The sequence below is a fragment of the Oryzias melastigma genome, linkage group LG6 (genome assembly GCF_002922805.2).
Source record: "Oryzias melastigma strain HK-1 linkage group LG6, ASM292280v2, whole genome shotgun sequence".
In the NCBI taxonomy this organism is placed as follows: Eukaryota; Metazoa; Chordata; class Actinopteri; order Beloniformes; family Adrianichthyidae; genus Oryzias; species Oryzias melastigma.
Window position 1 is genome coordinate 16656739 of NC_050517.1, and position 22701 is coordinate 16679439.

Consider the following 22701-nt stretch of genomic DNA (forward strand, 5'->3'; position numbering starts at 1 on the left):
CTTAAACATTTACTAAATAACTTAAACATGACAAAACTATGGAGAACCAAACCAGTTTAGCAGAACAGATAACCTGACGATGAAGAACTTAAACCCAGACTCTTAAATCCACTGAGGTTGATGAACTAAATGAAGATAGCTGTGGACGATTAACCTGAACCAGTTTATTGATGAGCATCAAAAAGAATAAAAAATATAAAAAACTAATCCAAACCTTCAAAGGCATTATTTATAAATATTTAACTTTCTGCACACACTGAAAATGACATCACAATCGCCCAGTTTTCCATGACTTTTTCATGCTGGATTTGGTTTTACATTTTGATTGGCTTAGTGCCAGACTTGTGACTTGACTGCCAGTTTCCACTTCTCAGACCTTGTTCCTGCGCCTAAGCACTTCTGCGGCTGAGGATCAGATATTTAGATCAGAGATCCCTCTCCGTCCAGTGTGAATAGCTGGTGTGTGACATGTGTCTGTCAGACAGCGGATTAGAGCCCTGGCCACCATTTAAGGGGGGGGCAACAACACAGAAACGGCTCGTTAAACACGCCGGGATAGCAATTTGTGGGGCGACATACGAGGGTCAGTGAACAGAGGGCAGCGCGGACACAACCAATTTATTCCCATCTAATGAAAAACATATGCAGTATGCTGGATGATCTCCAGACAAATCCTATGTAGATAGCAGAACAATTAAATAACTTAGAAAAGTGAAGAGAAAGCTTTTTTTCACACATTGTGGTCTTATTTATCACTTTTTATATAACTGGCAACGTGGGTGAGCAGTCTTTGTGGTGATTCAGATGTGTTGCTGTCTGACTCCTAGAAACCTGTAAAAAATAGCAAGGTGAGTTTGGACTTCTCTGGATTGTGCGTTCATTGGAATAAAATCTGACTCCAATTATCTTTTGATGTATTTTAAAAGAACTTTCAGTGGTTTTTTTAAATAATAATTGTGTTGTTTTTAGGTCAAATTAAAAAAATGTCATGAGTGAAAGTAGTTCTGTTTGAATTTGCCTCCGAGTTGTGACGGGAAGTAAGCCTGCACTCATTTCCCATCATCCCTTTGTTTAACACCAGGGAAATTTCCGGCAAAAATAACACACTTTCTTTGAACTACACAATTCCAGTGGATTCTGAAGCTGAAGAAAGGGAATTTTGGCGCAAATAATTAAAATTTTAACATGGTCAATTTTTCGTAGAGCCCAAATACTCTCTTAAAGATGTACTTTTGAACGCGTTTCCACAGATGTTTCACTGGAAATTGTTGCTTGAATGCAAGTTTCAAATGGCATTGGAGCTCCAGTGTTTTTGTTCTTTAACATACTGTAACTTTTCAACCATTAACACGATTAGCAGCGCTTTTCTCCTTCAGAATCTACTGGAATTACGCTAATCGTGTTAATGGTTGAAAAGTTACAGTATGTTAAATATTTTATGTGTTAAAGGGTTAAACTCTCTACTACTTGCTAACAACCCCAAGCTAGCATTAGCGATGCTACAAAAGGGCCTATTGGACATTTGAAATAGATGCAATATATGTTAGAGCTACGTTCTCTTTTCAGTGCATTTTTTAGCATCCGGTCTGAGGAGGAAAATTGAACAATCGCATGTTAGACCACAACTCAGCCCTCCTTTAGCTGATTTCATTCAGTGGGAGGTTCTCTGTCAGCAACAAACTGCACCGAGATGGGAGGGGAGGGGGGACAAGGCAAACATTCATTAAAACTCAGATCCAGCCACCATCTGGTGGTGTGAATAGGCAGTCCTCTAGGGGGGTGGGTGCAGGACGGTAAAGCCCTCCCTGGGCTTGTGCCTAAACCGCTCCGCCTCAGCCCTCGTGTGACCTCGGTGACTGATCACAGCGGCAGGGACCCCCCCCACCACCACCTCAGCACACCTGTGTCCCACTCCCAGCATGCTGCTGCTGATCGGTGGCCAATGTCGTCTGACATGCCACAAAAAGTGCAGCATTTGCATTTTTCTAGAGGAAAAATGTTGTTTTTTTGGTATTGTGGTGTTGGTGCATCTAAAAAAAAAGATGTATAAATCTTCCTGCAGACACCGCAGGGAGGTGCTGTATCTGCAGAAAGATTTCTGCAGAACAAGAAGAGAAAATCATAAATTAGACATGCACAGGGTTTGTCAATTGCAAATTTGAAAATTTTTGCTAATTTATTGGAAATAAAAGAGAAAATTCTTGTACATGAAATCAAAAATGTGATATCGTTTCAGATTCCGGAGCTGAAAGAGCTTGATACTATCATGTGAAATCCTCTCTGCTTTGTGCTTCTCATGAATTATGAGCGTGTACGAAGGTGTCGGTGTAATCTGATATGGGGGAGGGGGTCAGATGGAGCTGTGATAGATTGCATCTCGTGCAGCAGAATGAAGCAGAGTGAGATGTACAAAAGACGAAGAGGAAGAAAAAAAAAGCAATCCTCCTTGGTTGGATTTATGTCATTTCAGTACTGTTGCAGATTTGGTCAAAAACAATCCTCCTTCGTTGGATTGGTGATGCTAAAAATGTTGAAGTAGGACAGGAACACAGATCGATGCGTTGATTAAATTGCCTTTACTATCGAGAGGCGAACAGGATGGAGATCGTGTGCAGTGGGCACCGTTTGCATATCACAGAAGGAGGATTTTGTCTCATTTCTGGCAAGAATTTGAAAAAAAAAAACTGGCAAACGCTTCCAGATTTATCACACTACATGAAAATATCCAGTTGGGTTTGCTGTCTCTCCATTAATAAAACCAATAACAAGAGTATGAAAGCGTGTCTGCCCTTAGGTGATGTATTGTTATGCAGGAGGCTGTCATGAAATACTAATTACTGCAACACTGCATGGAAGTTTAGGGTTGTAATTACCTGATCTTTTAGCATATGATTGAGCTGAATTTCTGAATTAAAGGGAACTGGGGCACCAGTGCGGGGAGAATGTTGTGGACATGTGGCGGCGGGATCAGGAGGATAATTGCTCGCGGGTGGAGTCTCGAGGGGAACGTGCTACCCCGTCATCAAACACTCATTCTGGCTGGACCCCATCCCATTAAAGTCTCCTGGGAACTAAACTGCACCTGCCCCATCTACTGACAACCACTCAGTCTGCCTTCACTCTCCATTGGATTACACATCCAGACATCACAATGACTGAATATTAAAAATAAAAAATAGCTGAGCTATAGCTCCATACTGGCATAAAGAGAGAAATCCACCTTTAAATGTTGACAGCTTCTGCTCATTTACCGGGCATCCTCTCATGGTTGCCACTGGAGTAACAGCCGTGACCTCTCAGGCTGGTTAGGCCTGAGAAAACATGTTCCACTTGAGTGCTGATGCAATTGTGTTTTCTGTCAAATTAACATGTGCACTGAGAGACATGCAGCATTGAGTGTGAATGGCCTCCTCTCCCTCAGCGGTGCAGAAAAAAAAATCAGAGGAAGAAATCTGAAACTGACGGTAATTGTTGCCAGTTCTGCTTCAGGGGGGAGGGATTCAGACATGGAGCCGATTCCTGTGATCGAGCCGTCACTCAGCGTGGTTACTGTACCCAAAGCGTGTGGATAACACCAGCTTTCAACACCTTAACACCCACACGGGCTTCAGGCATGTCTGTCCTTTGTCTGAAAGGGAGAAGGCAAATTTATTGTTCTTTTATTTATTTTGTGCTTAAGGATCGATACAAGAAGAAGAAATGATGGAAAAATGAAAGAAAAAAACTCATCACTCACTCAGTTCATGGAGGCCATCCTCTTTCCATCTTGTATTGGTTCTTGTTCTCATTTCTGAATGTCATTTCCACTTTCCATTTATTCTATTTTACTGTTGGTAAGCCATCTTTCCACGGTCCATATCCAGGATTTTCTCTTTCGCTGTTCACTCAATTTGGACACTTTCACTATTTTTTCTTTTTTTCAAGTTTCAAGTTTCAAGTTTTTAACAACAAATTATACATCAACGATTCCCTAAAAGTAAAAACCTTAATAAAAATGAATATTTTAACAAGAATATTTATGAGTACATTGTGTTCTGATGATGAAAACATGATGGTTTATTAAAAAAATCTTAATACATAATTTTCCCACAAATATTGCTCAAACGCAATGCATTGTGGTCTATATTTGCCAATCTCGTGAGCCTCAATGCACACGGGAGATTTCTCAGGCACTCAATTTTAGAACTGTAGATTCAGACAGGTCTACAAATTGGAAAATGCACAATATAGTGCACTATGAAGGAATTATGACACAACCTTGGTGTTTTACAATCAGAGCCTCTGGTTCTTTCGGAAACTCTGAACCTACTTGGTTTATATCCGTTAGTTTGGAGCTTGCTCCTCTAATCTTGTGACATTTCAGATTTTGACATATTATTTAGAGGTTTTTTGACTCTTTATTAATTCTTGTTGGATCTAAAATTTAACACCTGAGCCAATGTTGCTTCATTTTTGTACGTTTCAGTGAAATTTATCCAACAATAGCCAGACACTTAAAAAAATACAAATTTTTACTTGGACAGCAAGATTTACAGTGTAAAGCAGTAATGTATTCTACTTCCAAACAGTATTGATTTGTTTGCTGATTGGACTTGATGAAGGAGCAGGATCAGTAACAGGCTCTGGGCTTAGCAGTGAGCTCTAAGATGCTTTATATTGCATGGTCATAGTTTTTTTATTTTTAAATAATGTGAACTGTGAAAAGTATTCACACCACTGCAGCAGTTGCAAATTTAATCCTTTTGACAAAGAATTTAAACTTAGTAGAATCAACATTTCTGTTCTGAATGATGCTATAATCTCTCATATACTAACTATTGATTATAAATAAAAATTAAGATTGTAATGTGAACTATTTCCTACCAAGGAGAACATCTGACTGCAAACCTCAAAAATATGAGATCACAAGACAAAAATTAGAAATTATTTGGTTGTTTTTTTTCTTTTTTTATAAAAATGATATTATTTTTTCCATAACACTTTTTGACATCAACATATCTCTTCAATAAACACAATATTTGAAGCAATAAAATCACATTTATATGTTCACAGAAATTTTCCAGGCACAAAGCCATAAATAGCATCTTTTGGTCATTTTAAACATTCTTAAATATTCATTTTTTTCTTTAAACATTCTTGCAGATTTCATACAGCAAATGAACAGAACTGTTTAAATAGCGCATGAAGTCGAGTGGAAGAGCCATCTATTAATTCATGTGGGGGTCATTCAAATGCGACAACATCAACTTTGATAGCGAAGTACTCTTGCTTGCCGCGGCGGAAACCAAGAAACACCAAGAGATCACAAACAGCTTAGTTGTTTGCACAAAGTACTGCATTCCTCACTGTCAAAATGTGACAACATCTTCTGCATGGTGAGCACTAAAGCTGGACACTAGGAATTTAGCTTAAAACACACACCTTAATGTTGACCATCACATGACTTCAAAACAAGTACAGTTAGATACAGCAGGCTATTGGTACATTATAGAACAGAGTGTGATGGGTGGCGGCTGGTACAAAGAACTTATTGCAGTGCATACCGAACATCAATAAACAATGTCTTCTGAGCAGTTTGCCTTCAAACATCTTTTTTTTGTGTGTGTGTCACATCCTGACCAGAACCTGATTGGCTTGTTTTATTATTCTGAAATGGCAGAAGACACTTATCTAACAACAAAGCAGTTGGCAGAATGAGGACTGCGAAGCAGCTGCTTCTGAAACATTAATCTGAGAAAATTCATGCAGCAAACACACACCAAAGTCTACGGTTCAGTTTTCACTCACGCCATTTTTTGTCCCGTGTTATTGTAGGCCTCGCTAGAGAGGAAGAGGACCTTTTTTGCAAGCAGACATCTCCCTGAAGAGGTACTGTCCATGAAAAATATGGCCTTTTTATAGTAATGTTAACACAGATCAACGACCCAAAATCCACAATAGTCTCACAGAAACAGTATACAGGTATGTACAGTACATAAAACACATTTCAGAAACAGAATCTTGTTGTCAGAACACTTATAGTTTCAGTGCAATCAGAGTTGTATTTCAGAAAAAGGACTCTACATGATGGTCGAATGCAGCGTCGTCTGGCTCATGTTCTTCAAGTAGATCAATGAGGTTTGGGTGCCTAAGTAGGTCTGCAGCTTTCTTAACAACTGCTGTGTGTCTGTCTGCGCGGACTGAAGTCCTACGTTGTGCAGATGGGATGAAAAACGCAAGAATCTATCTAATAAGGATTGTTCTGCAATGCCATAAACTATTTCTTTACATTTTTATTTTCAACTACTTTAACACACATAATTTATTTAGATATCTGGTATAATGTTTATTTGTGCAACCAGTGATGGGGAGCTCGATTTCTAAACAGACTCTCCGTAATTGTGGCTTAAGAGTAGCCCCGCTGAGCATACATCTTTCCTGCTGGCTCCTGAACATACTCCTCGGTCTTATCCCAGTCCTGCACCCAGCCCTCCCTGAGCTGCTCTGTGGCCCCGTAGCTTTTCGCCGGGCCTCCCATTGCACCGTATCCCTGTGTGATGTCACCTGTCTCCTCGGCTAGCTCATCCTCGTCGATAAATCCGCACTTTTCTTCACTGGTCTCCTCCGGGTCGGCCCAAGGCTGCTTCTCGCCGGATGCGAAGATCCCATAAAACACCACTCCTCCGTAATGCACCAGGGAGGCAATGAGGAAGACATACTGCCACTCTTCTCGGGTCTGGGAACAAAAATAAAGGGCCCGGGCTATGTTTAGATTTGTCCAACCTTCAAAACTCGAGAACATTTACAATTATTCTATTTTTCTACAAATTGTGACTCAAACCTTTCACACAAATTGATCATTTTCTAAAACAAAATCCTTCCACATGTTTACTTACTTTCCTTTCAGTCTTAAAGTCATTACTTACATTGATAAAGAAATGTTATGTTGGGTGTATCAGACCAGATACACATGTAAAAGAATACAGGAAAGGGAATTCTAAAACAAAGAATAAAAAAACACTCAAAAATAAACATAAAAATATGTTAAACCATCCCTGCCTCTTTGAAAAAAGGGCTTTCTTTCTCTTTTATTTAACTTTGGTCTGTGACTTTAACCACCATCAGTAATAAACAAATACATTTATAAAGTTTTTCCAGGTCATCCCTGTTGGCTATCAATCTTTGTTGCAGGTAACATGTAGTCCTAAGCAAAAAGAAGAAACTTAGGCCTTTTTTAGGTTTAATAATATAGTTTGTTTTATTGATAGACACCAGGTGAACTTCCATGAGCTAAAGTACCTCTGTTCCTGGGAAAAAGTACTTCCTGGAGGGATCAGTGGATTTATATTCACAGCAGTAATCCATTTCCCACAAGTCCAAAACTTCACAGAGACAGCATCACCGTTCAATCTTTCAATTAAAGTTTAATGCTGACTGACAGCAGTTTTTGTTAGGTAGCTGTACTCTTGGAAGAGCAGCTGAAGCTCATATCAACAGCAGAAATCTACTTTAAGTCAGGCTTCCCTAAAAACCAAGTTTCTGGTTTACCTGTCATTTAGGAAGCAGGATACAAGAGAAAGCTGACTTTAACCTGGTATTAAGCCAAGTTTCTACTAAGCGGTACAGTACGGTGCTGTATTTTGAGCGTTTCCATTACAAAATTGACCCATTAAATTATACCGAACCCCCATTGGTTGTAGGTCCATGGAGAAATGATACAGACCGATTAGGGCAGATCTGCTGTCATCTCACGATGGAACCTGTTTATAGGCGGAAGGTCATTACCACAAAAGAAAGTGCCAAACCAAAGCCAAAGGTTTTCTCTTCTTTTCGACTGTATTCCTCTTTGCCGCCTGCAATCTCAAACAGCATTAAAGCCTCGCTTCCACTGAGTGGTTTCTTTTCATGACGATAGCTTCCCCTGTATCACACTGTCGCCAAGGAACATTTGCAGCTCCACCGCAGACCAGGCCTTGCTGTTGTTTGCAGGTATTTTTAATATAGACTCATGGCCAAAAAAGTACCCAGAAAACCGCAAAAAACCTCAATACTTACAAGTATTGCAAACATTTGCTTAAATGAGCGCTATATCGGCGCTTCCTAAAGTCGTCATCACTTTCTGCCAATCAATGGGAGGCTACAGCGGCTCCGCCCCAATCGTCCCGTTCCACTTTTCAATGGACCTACAACCGATGAGGGCCCCCCAAGAGGTACGGTTCAGTACTGTTTAATAGGTCCATTTTACAATGAAAAAATTGTTGCTGCTGTTGCATTACTATGAAACAAAAGCCATACAATTGGTCTAAACCCTGCATGGCGCCGTGATGGTTCAACTTTGAATGGAAACTCTCATCTGAAATGCCTGGACCGTACTAAACCGGACCGCTCAGTGGAAACAAGGATTTAGTTTCCTCATCAAAGCAAGCTCTGTTGACTCAGTTTAATCTGAGGGACTCATATATCATGTAAACAATACAGTAATCCAGATCTAGTGACAAAGAAAAAAATGTCATAGGACTAATAAAGTTCTTCTAAGTTGACAAACTTGTGATTTGACTGGTAGGTGTTCATCTCAGTTCACCACTTGACCCTCAGAAATTGAAGATAACAACAATATATTTAGATTACTCCTGGCTGACACATAAAAATATGAATAAAAAATGTGAAAGAAAAACAAATCTGAAGATTTATTCTTTCATTTCAATAAGTCATGTATTAAAAAGAATTTTAATGTGCACATAAATAAATCTGCCAAAGTGGACTCTCTTCTGCTGAGGGTTGAATGCTCAAACATGCCAGATTAACAAGAAAAGCTGTACTTATGCTGTTAGTAAATCTTTTAAAATGGTTTCATAAAAGTTAATTAGTGCAAAACTATACAACATTAACAGTTTTAGAACTTTTAAATCATTCTTGTCATCAACAATAGTTAGAACGGCTCTACTCCGTAACACATAGGGTCAGGTCTGGGGGGCATCTGGGATTTAAGCATTCTTAATTTCTGGAGAACGTGATGACATGTGACAATATCTGTACAAATAAAAATGCTCGTCAGGCTTCAATCATGGAACAACTTCCATGTTCTTCTCTATTTCAACGAGCTGTCAGTGAAGTCTGTCCCTTCCATAACACCACCTGCTGATTTTCTTGTTAGCATCACACTCAGCTCCGATAAGACCAGCTGGTTGCTGGTAAAGCTCTCAACTTTGTAACAAATGTAGATTTAATTTTGAATATCTATCATTCATATTGTTTCATGTTAACCAGGAGACCTTGGAGCTTTTCAAGGACTTTATCATCCAGCTGTATTGAACAAACATCAACATCGTAAAGCCTCACCTTGTTTTTTGTCATTGCTCCCACTATGAGCGGGCAGACCATGCCTGAAAGCGTACCCACACCGTTGGAAATACCCATGAGGATGCTGGCATAGCGAGGAGCGATGTCTAGATGGTTTACATTGAAACCTGCAGCAGAAACAGGAAATATTCAGTTTTGGGAACAAATATTATTCAAGCTGGATGTCGTTTTGTTTAAGACTCACCTGATATTGCAAAACCACTAAAGCCCACAGCCAAAACTAGAAAAGAGATGGCCACGCCCTTGCTGTGAGAGTAGCCAACCACTAGTAAGAGTGTTGCCTCCATCCCAAACCCTGAAAGTAACAGGTCAGCAGTTAACTCAGGAGACATCACCTGGAAAAGACTTAGGATAAAAACAGTAGAAGCTCACCTCCACAGTTCATGATTTTACGGACCATCGTGGTGGACATGATATTGTGACTTCGCAGGTAGTCCGCTAGCTGGCCTCCTAAAGGCACGATGATGGTCATGACCAAGTGAGGGAGAGCGGAGAGCGCTCCAACCTGAGAAACCATCAAACACACCTCTGAAGCAACCGCGACAGCTACAAAGAATCTGTCACAACACTGTCATATCAAGTGTCCCTGTCTGCATTTCAGCTGCTGACTCCAGTGGGTAATAACTCAACTCAGCAGCAGCAGAATCTCATCCAGACCCTGAATTACACCTGTCAGTGCGACGTGAGTCATGGTTTACGCCCTCAACGCCGAGCAAAGAGCGAGTCAGTTTGAAAATTGGCCACATTCTGTGGTCTGATGGGATTCACACGGGTAGAAACAAATCATTTAACTCAGAACTAAATCAAGTCTTCACAAGACAATATGATGTTTTGTTAAAGGACAACATATTTTGCTCATATTTATCTCATTCTTGTCATAAATACATTTTCCCAAAAGGTCTTTTAAAGCAGAGATACAAATAATTTGTAATTTGTAGTGTAATTTAAAATCTGGTGACAAAAAGGCCCAAAAAATCATATTTTTTAACATAAAACCATTTTTAAAAAGCATAAAACATTAGTAAAGAGGTTTCCAAAATGTTTGCATGTTCACATCTCTTTTTAGTAAATACTTTTTTTATACCATAATCCCGGTGAATACTCAATTCTGATTGGCTGCTGGGTGTGGAGTAAAGAGTGATAACCCACAGTGATAAGCCACACCTAAAAAAGAAGTTCCGGTCAAATACCTCACATGTTCTAAATCCCAAACAAACTTTTGCCTCATGATCTGGACAAAAACAAACAGTAAGAGATGAACTTTCTCTCTGAACTGATACTTTATTTAACCTAACGTGACGACCAGCATATAGATCACTTTTCTTTGCCGCCGCAGTCGAGATCATTTTTTGTATGAATCTTTAAACTCAATCATTAATTGTTGCTCAGTAAATTCACGATTTACAGAGCTTTGGTATAAACTAAAATAAATAAGATTTGTGGATTGTAAATGATCTATTTCTAAGACCAGGCAGCTAAAATTTGAAAATAAAGAAACTTTTTGAGCAAAAATGATTATTGTCTCAGGGCAACCCATATTTAAAGATAGTAATCATGAAAAATTATGCTTACTTTGCTGATCTCGAAGCCAAAAACCTCTTCAAAGTATGCAGGCTGACTGATGAGAAGCAGATAAAAGGTCCAGCTTCGGCAGAAATTGGCCACAATGATTGCATAGACAGGCATGGAGGAGAAGAACTTTCTCCACGGGGTCTTAAATTTCTGTGGAGACATTTCACAGACTCTGTCAGAAATGTCTGGATGTGACAGTGGAAGGAATCGAGTGATGCAGACCGGGGACTCACTTCAGATGCGCCCATAAGTTGGGCACTTTCACCAATGCTCTCCTCGATGTACCGGCGCTCCTCTTCGGTGATGGTTGGATGTTCTGCTGGGCTCTCATATGACACCAAGATCCAAAACATGTACCAAACTATTCCAAACGACCCTGATTGGTACAAAAGAAAAGGTGTGCCCAGAATTACAAACTGGAAGAATCATATATTTTTTTATATTTATTCAGAATAAAGGAAGACGCATTTAAGGATCAAAGTGTGCAGAAGATGGACTGAGAGAGAATCCATTTTTAGGTGGAGGCAAGAAGGCGAGCTATGTGGTGGTGCCAGAGTGACCAACAGTCACACCGGCTGATGTGTGACAAATGCTGGTTGAAGAATGGAACACCGTCCCACAGCAGTGTGTGAGACCAGGCGGGTGACCAGCAGGAGTGGGAGGTGCCAGACAGAGCACGCCACTGAATGAAATTGGTAAATTAACAATATGACTTGTTTCTTTGAGCTAGAAGGGAGAATTTCAGAATAAAATGCTCCGGCACTGACAGAGAAGAATTTACTTTTTTTATACTCATTCCAAGAATGCATGATCCTTTCATTAAAACTGTTAAAAAGAAGATTTATGCTGTTCTCTGATAGTGCTGCCACAAACGATTATTTTAATAGTGTCCACTAATCACCGATTATTTTTTCCGGTTAGTTGACTAATCGGGTCATCCATAAAGTGGATGGAAAACACACAACTTAAACATCAATAGCTTCAAATTAACCAAAAACTACATATATATATACTGTATATTCACATGTGAATGTGAATGCTGTAAGCTGAATTTGGCCACTGAAGATGCTAGTGCTGAAGATATTGAAATTGATAGCTAAAAATGCTGAAGCTAAGTGCTTGCTAAAATATTAGTTAACTGCCAAATTAGTCTCACAAATAAAAATAGCCTAAGTTAGCCAAAACAGCTAGCATGTAGCTGAAATATTAGCTTAACTCCAAAGAGCCTAAAAAACAAAAAAAGCCTAAATAGCTAGCATGCTGCTGAAATATTACCTAAACTCCAAATTAGCCTAAAAAATCCTAAATTTGCCAAAACAGCTAGCATGTAGCGGAAATATTAGCTAAGCTCCAAGTAGCCTAAAGGACCAAAAATATATATAAGTAGCCAAAGCAGCTGCCATGTAACTGAAATATTATCTAAATTCCGAAATAGCCTAAATAAAAACAAAAAAGCCTAAATTAGCCAAAATAGATAGCATGAAAATATTAGCTAAATTACAAAACAGCCTAAAAATTTTGAAAAAGAAGCTTAAGTTATCCAAAACAGCTAGCATGCAATATTAGCTTCCTTAACAGAGTAAAGAAAATAAAAAAACAAAATTAGCCATAACAGCTAGGATGTAACTGAAATATTACCTAAATTCCAAAATAGCCTAAAAAACATAAAACGTCTAAATTAGCCAAAGTAGCTAACATGTAGCTGAAATATTAGCTAGACTCCAAAATAGCCTAAGAAACTTAAATGAATGCTAAAATAGTCCAAAAAGCTAGCAGAATGTCATTATAACTTTGAAATTTACTCTGACTCCATAACGTAACGAATAATTGTTAATTTAGTCATAGAGTATTTTTATAGTTTAGTCGACCAAACGTGACAGCCCAAATCTCTGACTGCAGGTTATTTACTCACCATACACATAGAAGACTGAGGACCATCCTGTATATTGCACCAGAACCCCAGCCAGAGGCATGGCTATCACCGCTCCTGCATAGGATCCTAGAAAGGATGGATGCACCAACGTGACTAAGCAGAATGCAATCCTGCCTCCCTGCATGTTGTCCCACTGTGGCTCAATGCAGCTATTTTTAGAGCAAAGTTGTATCATCCTGAACCTGCAATAATGTGGTGGCAGAATCTGTATTTAACTTCAGATCAAAACAAAAGCAACACAGAAGTACCGCAGAAAGATAGGGTTGCCAGGCGGCTTCTCTCCAGCGGTGGAGCCCATTTGCTCCAGATCCCATGGCAGGCTGGATAAGTCACTCCCTGCACAGGAGCAGAACATGTCAGTGATTTTCATAAATATAATTCAACCACATCAAATCCTCTGTCCTCTTTACCTAGCTTTTAATTGCCAGATTGTCGTGGTCGCTTCTTATTTGTCAAAGACTCATCGGACAAAATGCAGTTAATAACAAACAGAAGTGACATGCATTGGAGCTGACCTTTCTAATAAAGACTAATGGCTCGGGTGTGAGTCAGTGCAAATTCAGGCAGACTCCCCACTTCATGGATAAAATTCAAATTGCTCCTATTAAATCTTCGTTAAACACTAAGTGGCACACAATCAACTATTGATAGGCACAAATTGCTGGGGCTTGCAGTGGGAAATACCCTGAAATGCTAATGCTTGGTTTGTTGTTATAAGTTGAGGTGCAAAGCGGAGGCAGCCGTCTCATTCTCTTCTTCTCAATGGTTCCGAGCAGCTATTGAAACCACGGTATGTAGCCAAACAACATAACAAAAGAGGCCGACCTTCAAATCTGATAATAGCATCCCTTCTCCTAAAGCGATTCCCCCTCCTTGAACAGCGGGCGCCGCCTGCATCAAGTGGTTTGTGTCTCTTTTGTCCACGAACTGTTTCAGCTCAGCACACAAACCTTTTCATTCAAGGTTTCATGATGTTTGCTAAATAGTTTGTGTACAGTAAAATGAACATAATAGGACCCTTTTTATTTTGCACTCAAATTCAAACAAGCTTCAAACAATATGGCCAGACTGGGATTCAGGATTGGCACTCATCCATTATATTTCCATCTTTTAATGTAAAATGTGACTGTGCATGAGTACCTCCACCAGGCCTTGCAGTATCCTCACGAAGATGACGCATCCGTAGTGAGCACGTGCAGCACTGGGAATGAACATGTTCAGGGTGGAAGTCAGGACGATGGCAGCTCCAAAAACTCTGGATAAAATAAAACAGAGATGTCGAATTATCGTCAAAGCAAAACCAGCTGCTTGTTTGGAAAATGTTGTTAACAAGAAAAAATAAATAATGAAGATAAATCAGTCCTAATTGGATGCCACACATGCATCATTCTGTTTCCAAGGGACTGAGCAGAAGAAGTGTTTGCAACAAAAGGCTTCACAGGGTTCACATGACTTGGCTTGGTGGTTTGTATCCTGTTAGATTCTCTGATACAAATTAATGGTGAATGTTTGTGGTTTCTCCCTCATATCATTTTTCATGTTTGACATTTTTATTTTTGCACATTTTTTTGTGTAATTGCAGCTGACTAATCAGTTGTCAGTGAAATCGATGGACAGCCTTGCACAGGACATTTCACACAAAGCTTTGGCCTCCTCGGTTGCCATGCGTCCCAACATAAAGGATTAGACACGGTGGTCCCGTGGGAGCTCATTAACATGAAGAGGCACGCCCGGCGGGCACCAGCCAAATCCCCAGTTCATCAAGCATGCTTTCTTCCAACCAGCATCAACGTGAACACAAAAGACAAAAAGAGGAGACATACACCTGCATCCATCCACACTTGTTACCTGTTTGCAGCCAGTCTTGAGGAGATGTACCCTCCTGGAATTTGGGTGACTATGTATCCCCAGAAGAAGGAGCCGTGAATCATCCCAACAGTTTCTGGATCCCAGTTAAATTTTGCTTTCTTAAAGACAGGAAATCAAAACATTTCTTTCAAAAAGTATATTTTTCTTTTAAAAAATTGAGAAAAAAACATTTATTAATTGTCAAAAATGAAGACTTGATTCTGCATTGGTGCCCCCATCCTCACACCAGGGGTCCCCTGATGTGGAGGTGGGCGGGGCTTCAGCAGGCACCTCTTTGACGATGATCTTGCCGTTTTGGTGGATTGTGCTGTTGTTGACCATGCTGACGATAGCCACACCCAAGTTACAGCGGATCCCGAAGGAGATGCAGAAGCCGAGCCCGCTGAGGATGGCGATGATGTATCTGCGCGGAAGCCCGAAGCAGGTGCAGTCGCACAGCGGCGTCTTCCGCTCCTGGTCCTCGCGGGGTCTCCCATCCTCCGTCAGCTCGATCGCCTCACCTGTTTGCTGCCGCTTTTCCAGCCTCCTGCAGCACAAGACCATCAGGATACAGCGATTTATTTATTTTTTAATATTTGGATGCTAAATCAAAATGCATTTTTCCCTTAAAAATATGGGTTTGCGTTTACAAAACTTCGAATTTTATATTTTATTTTTTTAGATAATTTCATATAAAAAAAATTCTTTAAAGAATATTTTCAAATTCATCGAATCTTAATTATTTTTTCCTCTAAACTGCATAAAAAAATCCGAATGGAAAAAAATGACCTTCAACGCTTTTCAGCTTTTCCATCCATCTGTCGTTTTATTCATTTCTTTACTCGTTTTTATGTCTCGTGAATGTGCTTTCATTCCTTAAATCTATCCAATTTTCCAAAGAAAAGCGTTAAAAAAAGCGCAAGAATGTGAAAAAATGTGAAGGCCTCGACCAGAGGAATGGCAGGCCTGCTCACAGATTTTTTTCTTCTGAATTCCATCTTTGAGTTTTTTCATTTTGAACATAAAAATCGAAAATGTTCCACAAAATATGCAGATTATATTTTCATTTAAATTCGTTTAACTCTGCAAATTTCAATTAAAATGCTGAATCTAGAGAACACACCCTATAGCAGTTACTACATTATCGTGGGTGTAGCCTAAATCGTCGTGACTCTAGAAATATTAAGTCAACTGATATGAAGTTGTTCGATCTTGAATGACCACACATGGATACATAAGGTAATAGATATCCTCCGCCCTCGTGTCACGACTGATTCATTAATTATTAAAAACACACACAGCTCTTGACGGAGGGGGAGCATCCCCCAGGGAAATAACCGATCCTTAAATATTCGGGCCACACGACTCATGTACGTGATCCCAACCCAAATGCAGGGATTTCCCCCCTCTGATTCCATTTTGGCGCAAAGATGAGCAAAATCCGCACACATGTCCGCGTATTGTCCCATCTTAACATCTGGATGTTTTTATGTAAAATGAATTACCTGTATATAGTCCCCAGGGCCTTTCCAGCGAGCTGCTTAATCCCCTCTTTGGTTGTAGGGAGAGCCTTCTCCTTGCCCGACTCCATTTCTAACTTAAGCTCCAAAAAAAAAAATCTATTAAAAAAATCCTCACTGTGCTATAACAAAATGAAAGGCAGCATAAAATAGCATATTGTAACTCAAATCCAAATAACGCCCGTCTTTGTTATAAAAACACCCAAATTTCCAGGAAAAAAATGCGCAAGAAAAATGGGGGATAAAAGCTCAGTCTGAAAGGGCTGGTGGCACAGAACTGTAGTCAAATAAGTCCGCTTTTGCCTTGCGCGCTGTTAATCCGAGCAGTGCCATCTTAAGATCCAGCGGTGATGAGGAAGGAGGAACTCAGTGGAGGAGAAAATTATTTTAAAAAATAAAAATAAAATAAAAATTTCAGGAAATCTTTTCAAGTGATTCTCTCCAGCTGGGGGAAGGAAAGGAGCTCCCCTCTGAAGCGGAGGTGCAGGATCTCCGGTGCGTCGGGCGGCTGCGCGTGGAGCTTTCAGCACCGCGGACAGCGCATCTACCTGTCAGCACTTCGGCGCTGCGCCCCTCCTCCCTCCTCTCCGCTCCAATTCAATTCCAACTTCCAAACCTTTCAATATGCTTAACATCACTCCCTCTAATTATGAATTCATCATAAATATATATTTAAAAATAAAGAATGAAAAGAGTACTGCAGCATCCTCTCCTTTCTCCCCACAGATGGACCTGTAGCGTTTGTAACACCGTGTTCAAATCAGAGACGAGTTCATTAGGGTCTTATGGGTGACTGATTACTTTCATAAAATTGTGAAAATGGAGATTTTGGCGTTTTAGTTGACAAAAGATGCGTTGTAAAGGCAACCACGCAGAGGCAGTGTTGCGTAAGGAGGAGGAGTACAGTAAACCAAAGCCAGGACACAATGAGATCATGTGGAAAAAATATATATTTTGTGGGATAATTTAGATTTCCACAAATTATGTCATAAAAAATCTGCAAATTTCTCTATTAATACAGTTTTTCTCTGCATAAATTTGCACAGTGATGAGAATATCCTGTATTTGAAGGGAAATAAATACATAAATTGGTTACAGCAAGCTGCAAAAGCACATGCAGGCGAGACCTGCAGGGCGCCAAGAGGCGGGGTTGTGAGGGGTGCACTGTCTGTATCACGACGCAGCAGTTGATGGGGCAAGAAGAGCAAAAGACTGAACCATCGCTGTAGATGCAGCTGATGGAGCCGCAGTGCTGTCCTTTCAATGAAATCTTTAAAAAATTGAAGTAGTACAACCACGATGGGCGGTTTTTAGCCATGCAGGACAAGCTGATGAAAAGTGGACCGCTCCATACGCTTCAGATCCTGTGTGGCGCCAGTGAGCAGCAGCGGGTGCGTCATGGCAACGTAACAGCAGATGCTGAGGAAACAGCTCTTCTAAGGCATCCCCATCTTTGAGCCCAACTGCAGCCCCACCTTCCACATCCCAGAGACTTAGCAAGGCCAAAAGGAGCAGGTTCAAGGGGGAATCCCCTCATCCCACACACCGGTGAGCTGAAGCATCAAATGTTTTAATCGCTCGTCAGTCTGAGTGATGCTCGTTAAAAATCACATCACACCAAACCCCTCCACCCCTCTTCAGACCCTCTTTGTTAGAAAAGGAGCTGCTGCCAAGTCTGACAACCTCGAGTGTAAAACACACCCACTAGTGTGAACTAACACTGAATAGTTAAGCTTCCCTGACCATCTGCTTTGTGAAGACAAACTTACTTTACTCAGAATAAAAAGGAACACCTCATTTATTCAAATTTTTATTTGTGTCAGAAAAGAAAATGTATTAGAGTAAAAATTGTTCCATGGGTAAACATTTGCTTTTTATTTTCCTCATAACAAAATAAGAGTACTACCAGGAGAGAACTTATAAAAGGAAGTAGAAAGAAAAGCACTTGATGCATTAAGGCATAAATGTGAGTTCGGTTTCCAGAGAGCATTTATAAGGCAAACAGGAACTTCATGATCAGATCAAGGAGTTTTCAGCACAATCAACATTAAATCAAACGTATTTATGCATATAACAGAATATATATGACAATTCCTTCAAATAATTTATGAACTAAAACTATTTCTATGTTTGACACTGAAACAATAAAACCTTTAAATAAACATGTAACAGAGATGCCCTTTCTGACATTACAGCTAATGTTCTTTTTCTGCAGCTTGCAAACACTGAGAGTAAATATGTAGTGTTGACATGCTCATGCCTGGATAGTCACGGTTTTTAAGTGCTTTGTGCAAGATTAGGATGAATAAAATAGTTTGTATTTGATTTTTACAGTTAAAAAACAAACAAAAAATGTCACAAACTTGTAGGAAGGGATGGATTTGGTTTAACCGATAAATAACAGACAGCAGGACGGTAATGTGGCTACTTTAAAAAAAGTTATTTAATTTTTAGATCTCGACTTTAAACCATCAAGGGACGAATTTTGAGTTCGATCAAAAAAAAATAAAAGAATCATGTTATTAACAGAAAAACAATTGATATGTATATATAAAAAAACAACTAATGGATACTTTTATGTGTAGTGGGGATACTATTTTAAACTATACTGTGACATCTATGAAGGAAATAAAGCTTTAGAGTAGCGAAGTGTCTTCAAATGCACAGTCGTTTACCCTGCAGAGCTACATATGAGTTTATTAAGGCTTCAAGTCTTTGGTTTCTCATGGTAGCTCTTCAATAGTCAAATATGAAAACATTAAACTGCTAAACTTTGTCCTCATTGCTCAAAACATACTGATGAGACAAACTGAAATTCCTCAGTATGGGAGCAGACTTGGTCTTTCACCCAACTTTATTATTTTATTATTATTAAAGGAGTGATGGCTGTGAAGAGACACATTCTTTGTAAAGAAAAATGTGTGTAATAAAACAACATAAGAGAGGCAGCAAAGAGTTGGTCAGTATCACATTTCACTACATGTCCGTCACACTGACCGCAGGTCTCTGTGCTAGAGGCACTCGGACAGCACCTCGTGTTTGGTTAGAGATGGATAGATCATGGGCGTGCACGAGCACTCGCTGTGGCCATGTTGGCTCAGTTGAATCCTCAGCTTCTCCACTTCGTAGTTGTGGAGATACTCCTGGACCAGGTAGCGCTCCCGTTTGACCCGGGCCTTCACGTCCGAGGGGACGTCTGGAATCATCCAGGCCACGAAGTACTTCACCAGGAAAACAACATGCTGGGGAGGAAAAAAGAAAAGTCAATAAATCTGATGCCAACCAACAGATTCTGTTGGTTAATAATCAATATATAAGTTTTGAATATATTTATATTAATCTGATAAAAATGAAGTCCAAGGAGGCTAATTTTCTTAGTGATATTGGGGTATATAAATAAAACTGAATTAAATCTGTTAAGGTTCTTACTGTAAAATGGATTAGTGAAATTATCACAATATTGTTTAAACCATTCAGTGTTACATGGATTCTCAAACGGAGAAGCTCCAACAATTGTTCCATCTCTTCTGGAGGGTGTTTCAGTTTGGCCACTAGGTGGCGGTCGCACTATAGCAGAGGTCGGCAACCTTTAACAGTAAAAGAGCCATTTGGGCTCGTTTTCTACTGATCAAAACCTAAAAGGGAGCTGCATGGACTTACTTTAGTCTTTTTGAAACATTTTCATTGTTTTTTATTTTTTAGTAAATGTGAATTGTGTGAAGTATTTTTGGCACGAACAAAAGCAAAAATATAAAAAAAAACTATCACGTCTCAAAATGGGATTTTTTTTTGTTTTTACCTTTTACTTTTACTGGAGGCCAAATTAGCAAAAAAAAAAAAAACTAGCTTGTTGCTTAATTACCAGCTGAACTCCAAATTAGCAAAAAATTCCTCAGTAAATGAAATCAGCCAAAAATGTTAGCATGTTGCTAAAATAAAAGCTAAACTCTAAATTAGCCTAAAAAAAAAAATGTTAGCCTATTGCTAAAATACTGGCTAAACTAAAAAATTAGCATAAAAAAACCCAATAGAGCCCAAATTAGCCAAAAAAAATGCTAGCTCGGTGCTCAATTACTAGCTTAACTCCAAAATAGCCTAAAATTCCTTTGTAAACTTCATAAGTCAAAAATGTTAGCCTATTGCTAAAATACTGGCTAAACTAAAAAATTAGCATAAAAAAACCCAATAGAGCCCAAATTAGCCAAAAAAATGCTAGCTCGGTGCTCAATTACTAGCTTAACTCCAAAATAGCCTAAAATTCCTTTGTAAACTTCATAAGTCAAAAATGTTAGCATGTTGCTAAAATGGAAGCTAAACTCTAAATTAGCCTAAAAACCCCAGTAGACAACAAGCTAGCAAAAAAACGTTACCATGTTGCTAAAACAGAAGCTAAACTCTAAATTTTTTGAAAATTACGATTATTTTATTTTTTCTTTAGCCAGAGAGCCACCATGAAGAGGTAAAAATAAACCCTAAGGGATTATTAAAGACCCTATCTATCTATCTATCTATCTAAAAAAGCCACATGTGGCTAAGGGGCCGCAGGTTGCAGACCCCTGCGCTAGCATTGCACCTTATTCTAGAAGAAGAAAAATGGTGCTTTAGACCACTAATGGTTATTTTAATAAAATATTTCATTTAAAAAGTTTGGAATATTCATCCCTGTGGGTATATAATGATGTTCATTTAGTCAGCAATGCGTGTTTAGGTCAACTGAGTGTTAGCATTAGCCGTCCTAAAAGGAAATTCTATTATGCATTAGAATCAAGCTAGCAGATTTTAGCATTATGCGTTAGATCAATTTCTACTGTGATCATTGATCTAATAAGCTTAGATCACTTCGGACCGATTAATCGATTTTATTAACCCCAGCCCTAATTTTTGGTATGGAATTGAAATGTAGCCCTTTAACACCAGAACTGTCACCAGCAACCACGAAAAAAACACACTTTTTGAGACAACATAAATTCTTAAAAATTCCCTGGATTCTCAAGAATCAACTGATACGGACGTGGAAAAAAGCAGCTTTTCGTATCCGTTTTGCACCAACATTCTGGTGTAAAGTCACCTTTTTCATAGGCAGAATCAACCACTACTGTTCAGTGCTGCGTATCAGTGCAAGACTGCTTTTCTCTGCTTCAGAATCTGCTGGAATTACATGAATCGGTTGAAAGGTTATAGTAGCTGAAATAATGTAAACGCTTTAGCTTAAGCTCTTGTATTAAAGGGTTAAATATGGCAGTTGATGGGAAATTGTTCCCTTTCAAAATAAGCTTCTTGTGGGCATTTAAAGAACTGAAACCTTTGCTTTTTCTTAAATTCAGGATTAAAAATTAAGATTTAAATCTTTGGTTTTCCAGCTCCAAATTTAATACAAGATACAAAATGACTTGCCTGCCTGAATCAAGTCAAGTTTTTCTAACCGAATCTGTCAGACTGACTATTTTGATTTGATTAATTCTGTTGTACTGTAAATTAAGCAGTTTTATCCAGTGTATTGGATAAACTGGTGGCAGGATAGGAATGCAAGAGAAAACTTAAATAGTTTTTGAGAGATAAGCATCCTGAAACTACCTCCATAATAATGATGAAAGCCAGTTTGGCAGCCAGAATATGCCAAAACTGCATGGTGTGGGAGTATTGGTTCTCATGGCCAGGGGGGTTACGGTAATCCCGATATCTACAAAGGAAGAGAAAGGGAGAGAAAAGTTTTGTTTCAGTTATTTATTATAGCAAAGTGAATAGTTATGAGTGCACTTGTACACCAAAACAAAAGAACACTTTAGTATTTCTAAAACCTTCATGTTTCTCTACCTGCAGGTTGTGATGGAGCTGTTGAACCAAGGCGGGTTTTCTCCGTCATCTGGCCGGTTACGCAGTGGGATCTCTGAGATGTTGAACACAGACAGGCTATTGTTTATGTAGCCCTTCATGTTCATCTCACCCTCTGGCTGGTAGGCGTACATGTACACCAGACGGGGGATCATATCAGAGGTAAAGGCCACAATAAATGCCTAGAAGAAAACAAAATATCCATTAAAAATATATATTTTTGAATGTGGGAAAAGTGGAGACAATATATTTTGTGCACCCACATTGGTGACAACAGAGAGCACAGCCATGCCATTGAGGATTTCCTCCCATGCTCCAATGCAGTGGGCCTTGGCGGCGACGGGACGTCTGTACTGAGTGGTGAGCTTCCAGGCGTCCACTCGGATCTCTATGATGTTGTTGAAGAGAGCCAGGAGTGGAGCCAAAGGAAAGGAGGCCACGAAGAGCGTGATGAATCCAAACTGGATCACTGGGACGAAAGAAGGGAAAAAGATTAAACAAATAAATAAATAAATGAAAAAAAGTGAAAAAGCAAAATGAAATTGAAAAAAGGTGAAGAGCGCCCTCTGCAGGATACAATTAAATCAACCTTTTTAAAAATAATTCTCTTTTTTTCTGGATTAGTTTCAGAATTCTTTTCTGAAATCCACTTCCATC

The 22701-nt window shown here is 39.3% G+C and overlaps 2 protein-coding genes across 6 annotated transcripts in view; both read right to left on the bottom strand.

The window, feature by feature from the left end:
- Positions 1–4916: 4916 nt before the first annotated feature.
- slc17a6a (solute carrier family 17 member 6a) lies at positions 4917–17018 on the bottom strand. The gene is made up of 12 exons (XM_024281772.2): positions 16198–17018; positions 14984–15239; positions 14693–14811; positions 13985–14099; positions 13093–13180; positions 12824–12910; positions 11145–11287; positions 10912–11061; positions 9712–9844; positions 9524–9634; positions 9319–9446; positions 4917–6715 (listed from the first exon to the last, which is right to left on the bottom strand). The coding sequence occupies exons 1-12, from the start codon at positions 16281–16283 to the stop codon at positions 6386–6388; spliced, it is 1746 nt and encodes a 581-aa protein (XP_024137540.1). The 5' UTR covers positions 16284–17018; the 3' UTR covers positions 4917–6385.
- A 991-nt stretch (positions 17019–18009) lies between these two features.
- ano5a (anoctamin 5a) overlaps positions 18010–22701 on the bottom strand; it is a 21017-nt gene continuing 16325 nt past the window's right edge. For all 5 annotated transcript variants that reach the window (XM_036212329.1, XM_036212331.1, XM_036212330.1 and 2 more), the window contains 4 exons: positions 22308–22513; positions 22027–22226; positions 21787–21892; positions 18010–19454 (listed from right to left, as the gene is read on the bottom strand). In XM_036212329.1, coding sequence (XP_036068222.1) covers positions 19224–19454; positions 21787–21892; positions 22027–22226; positions 22308–22513 — 743 coding nt within the window. In that variant the 3' untranslated portion in view covers positions 18010–19223. The remainder of the gene's footprint in view (positions 19455–21786; positions 21893–22026; positions 22227–22307; positions 22514–22701) is intronic.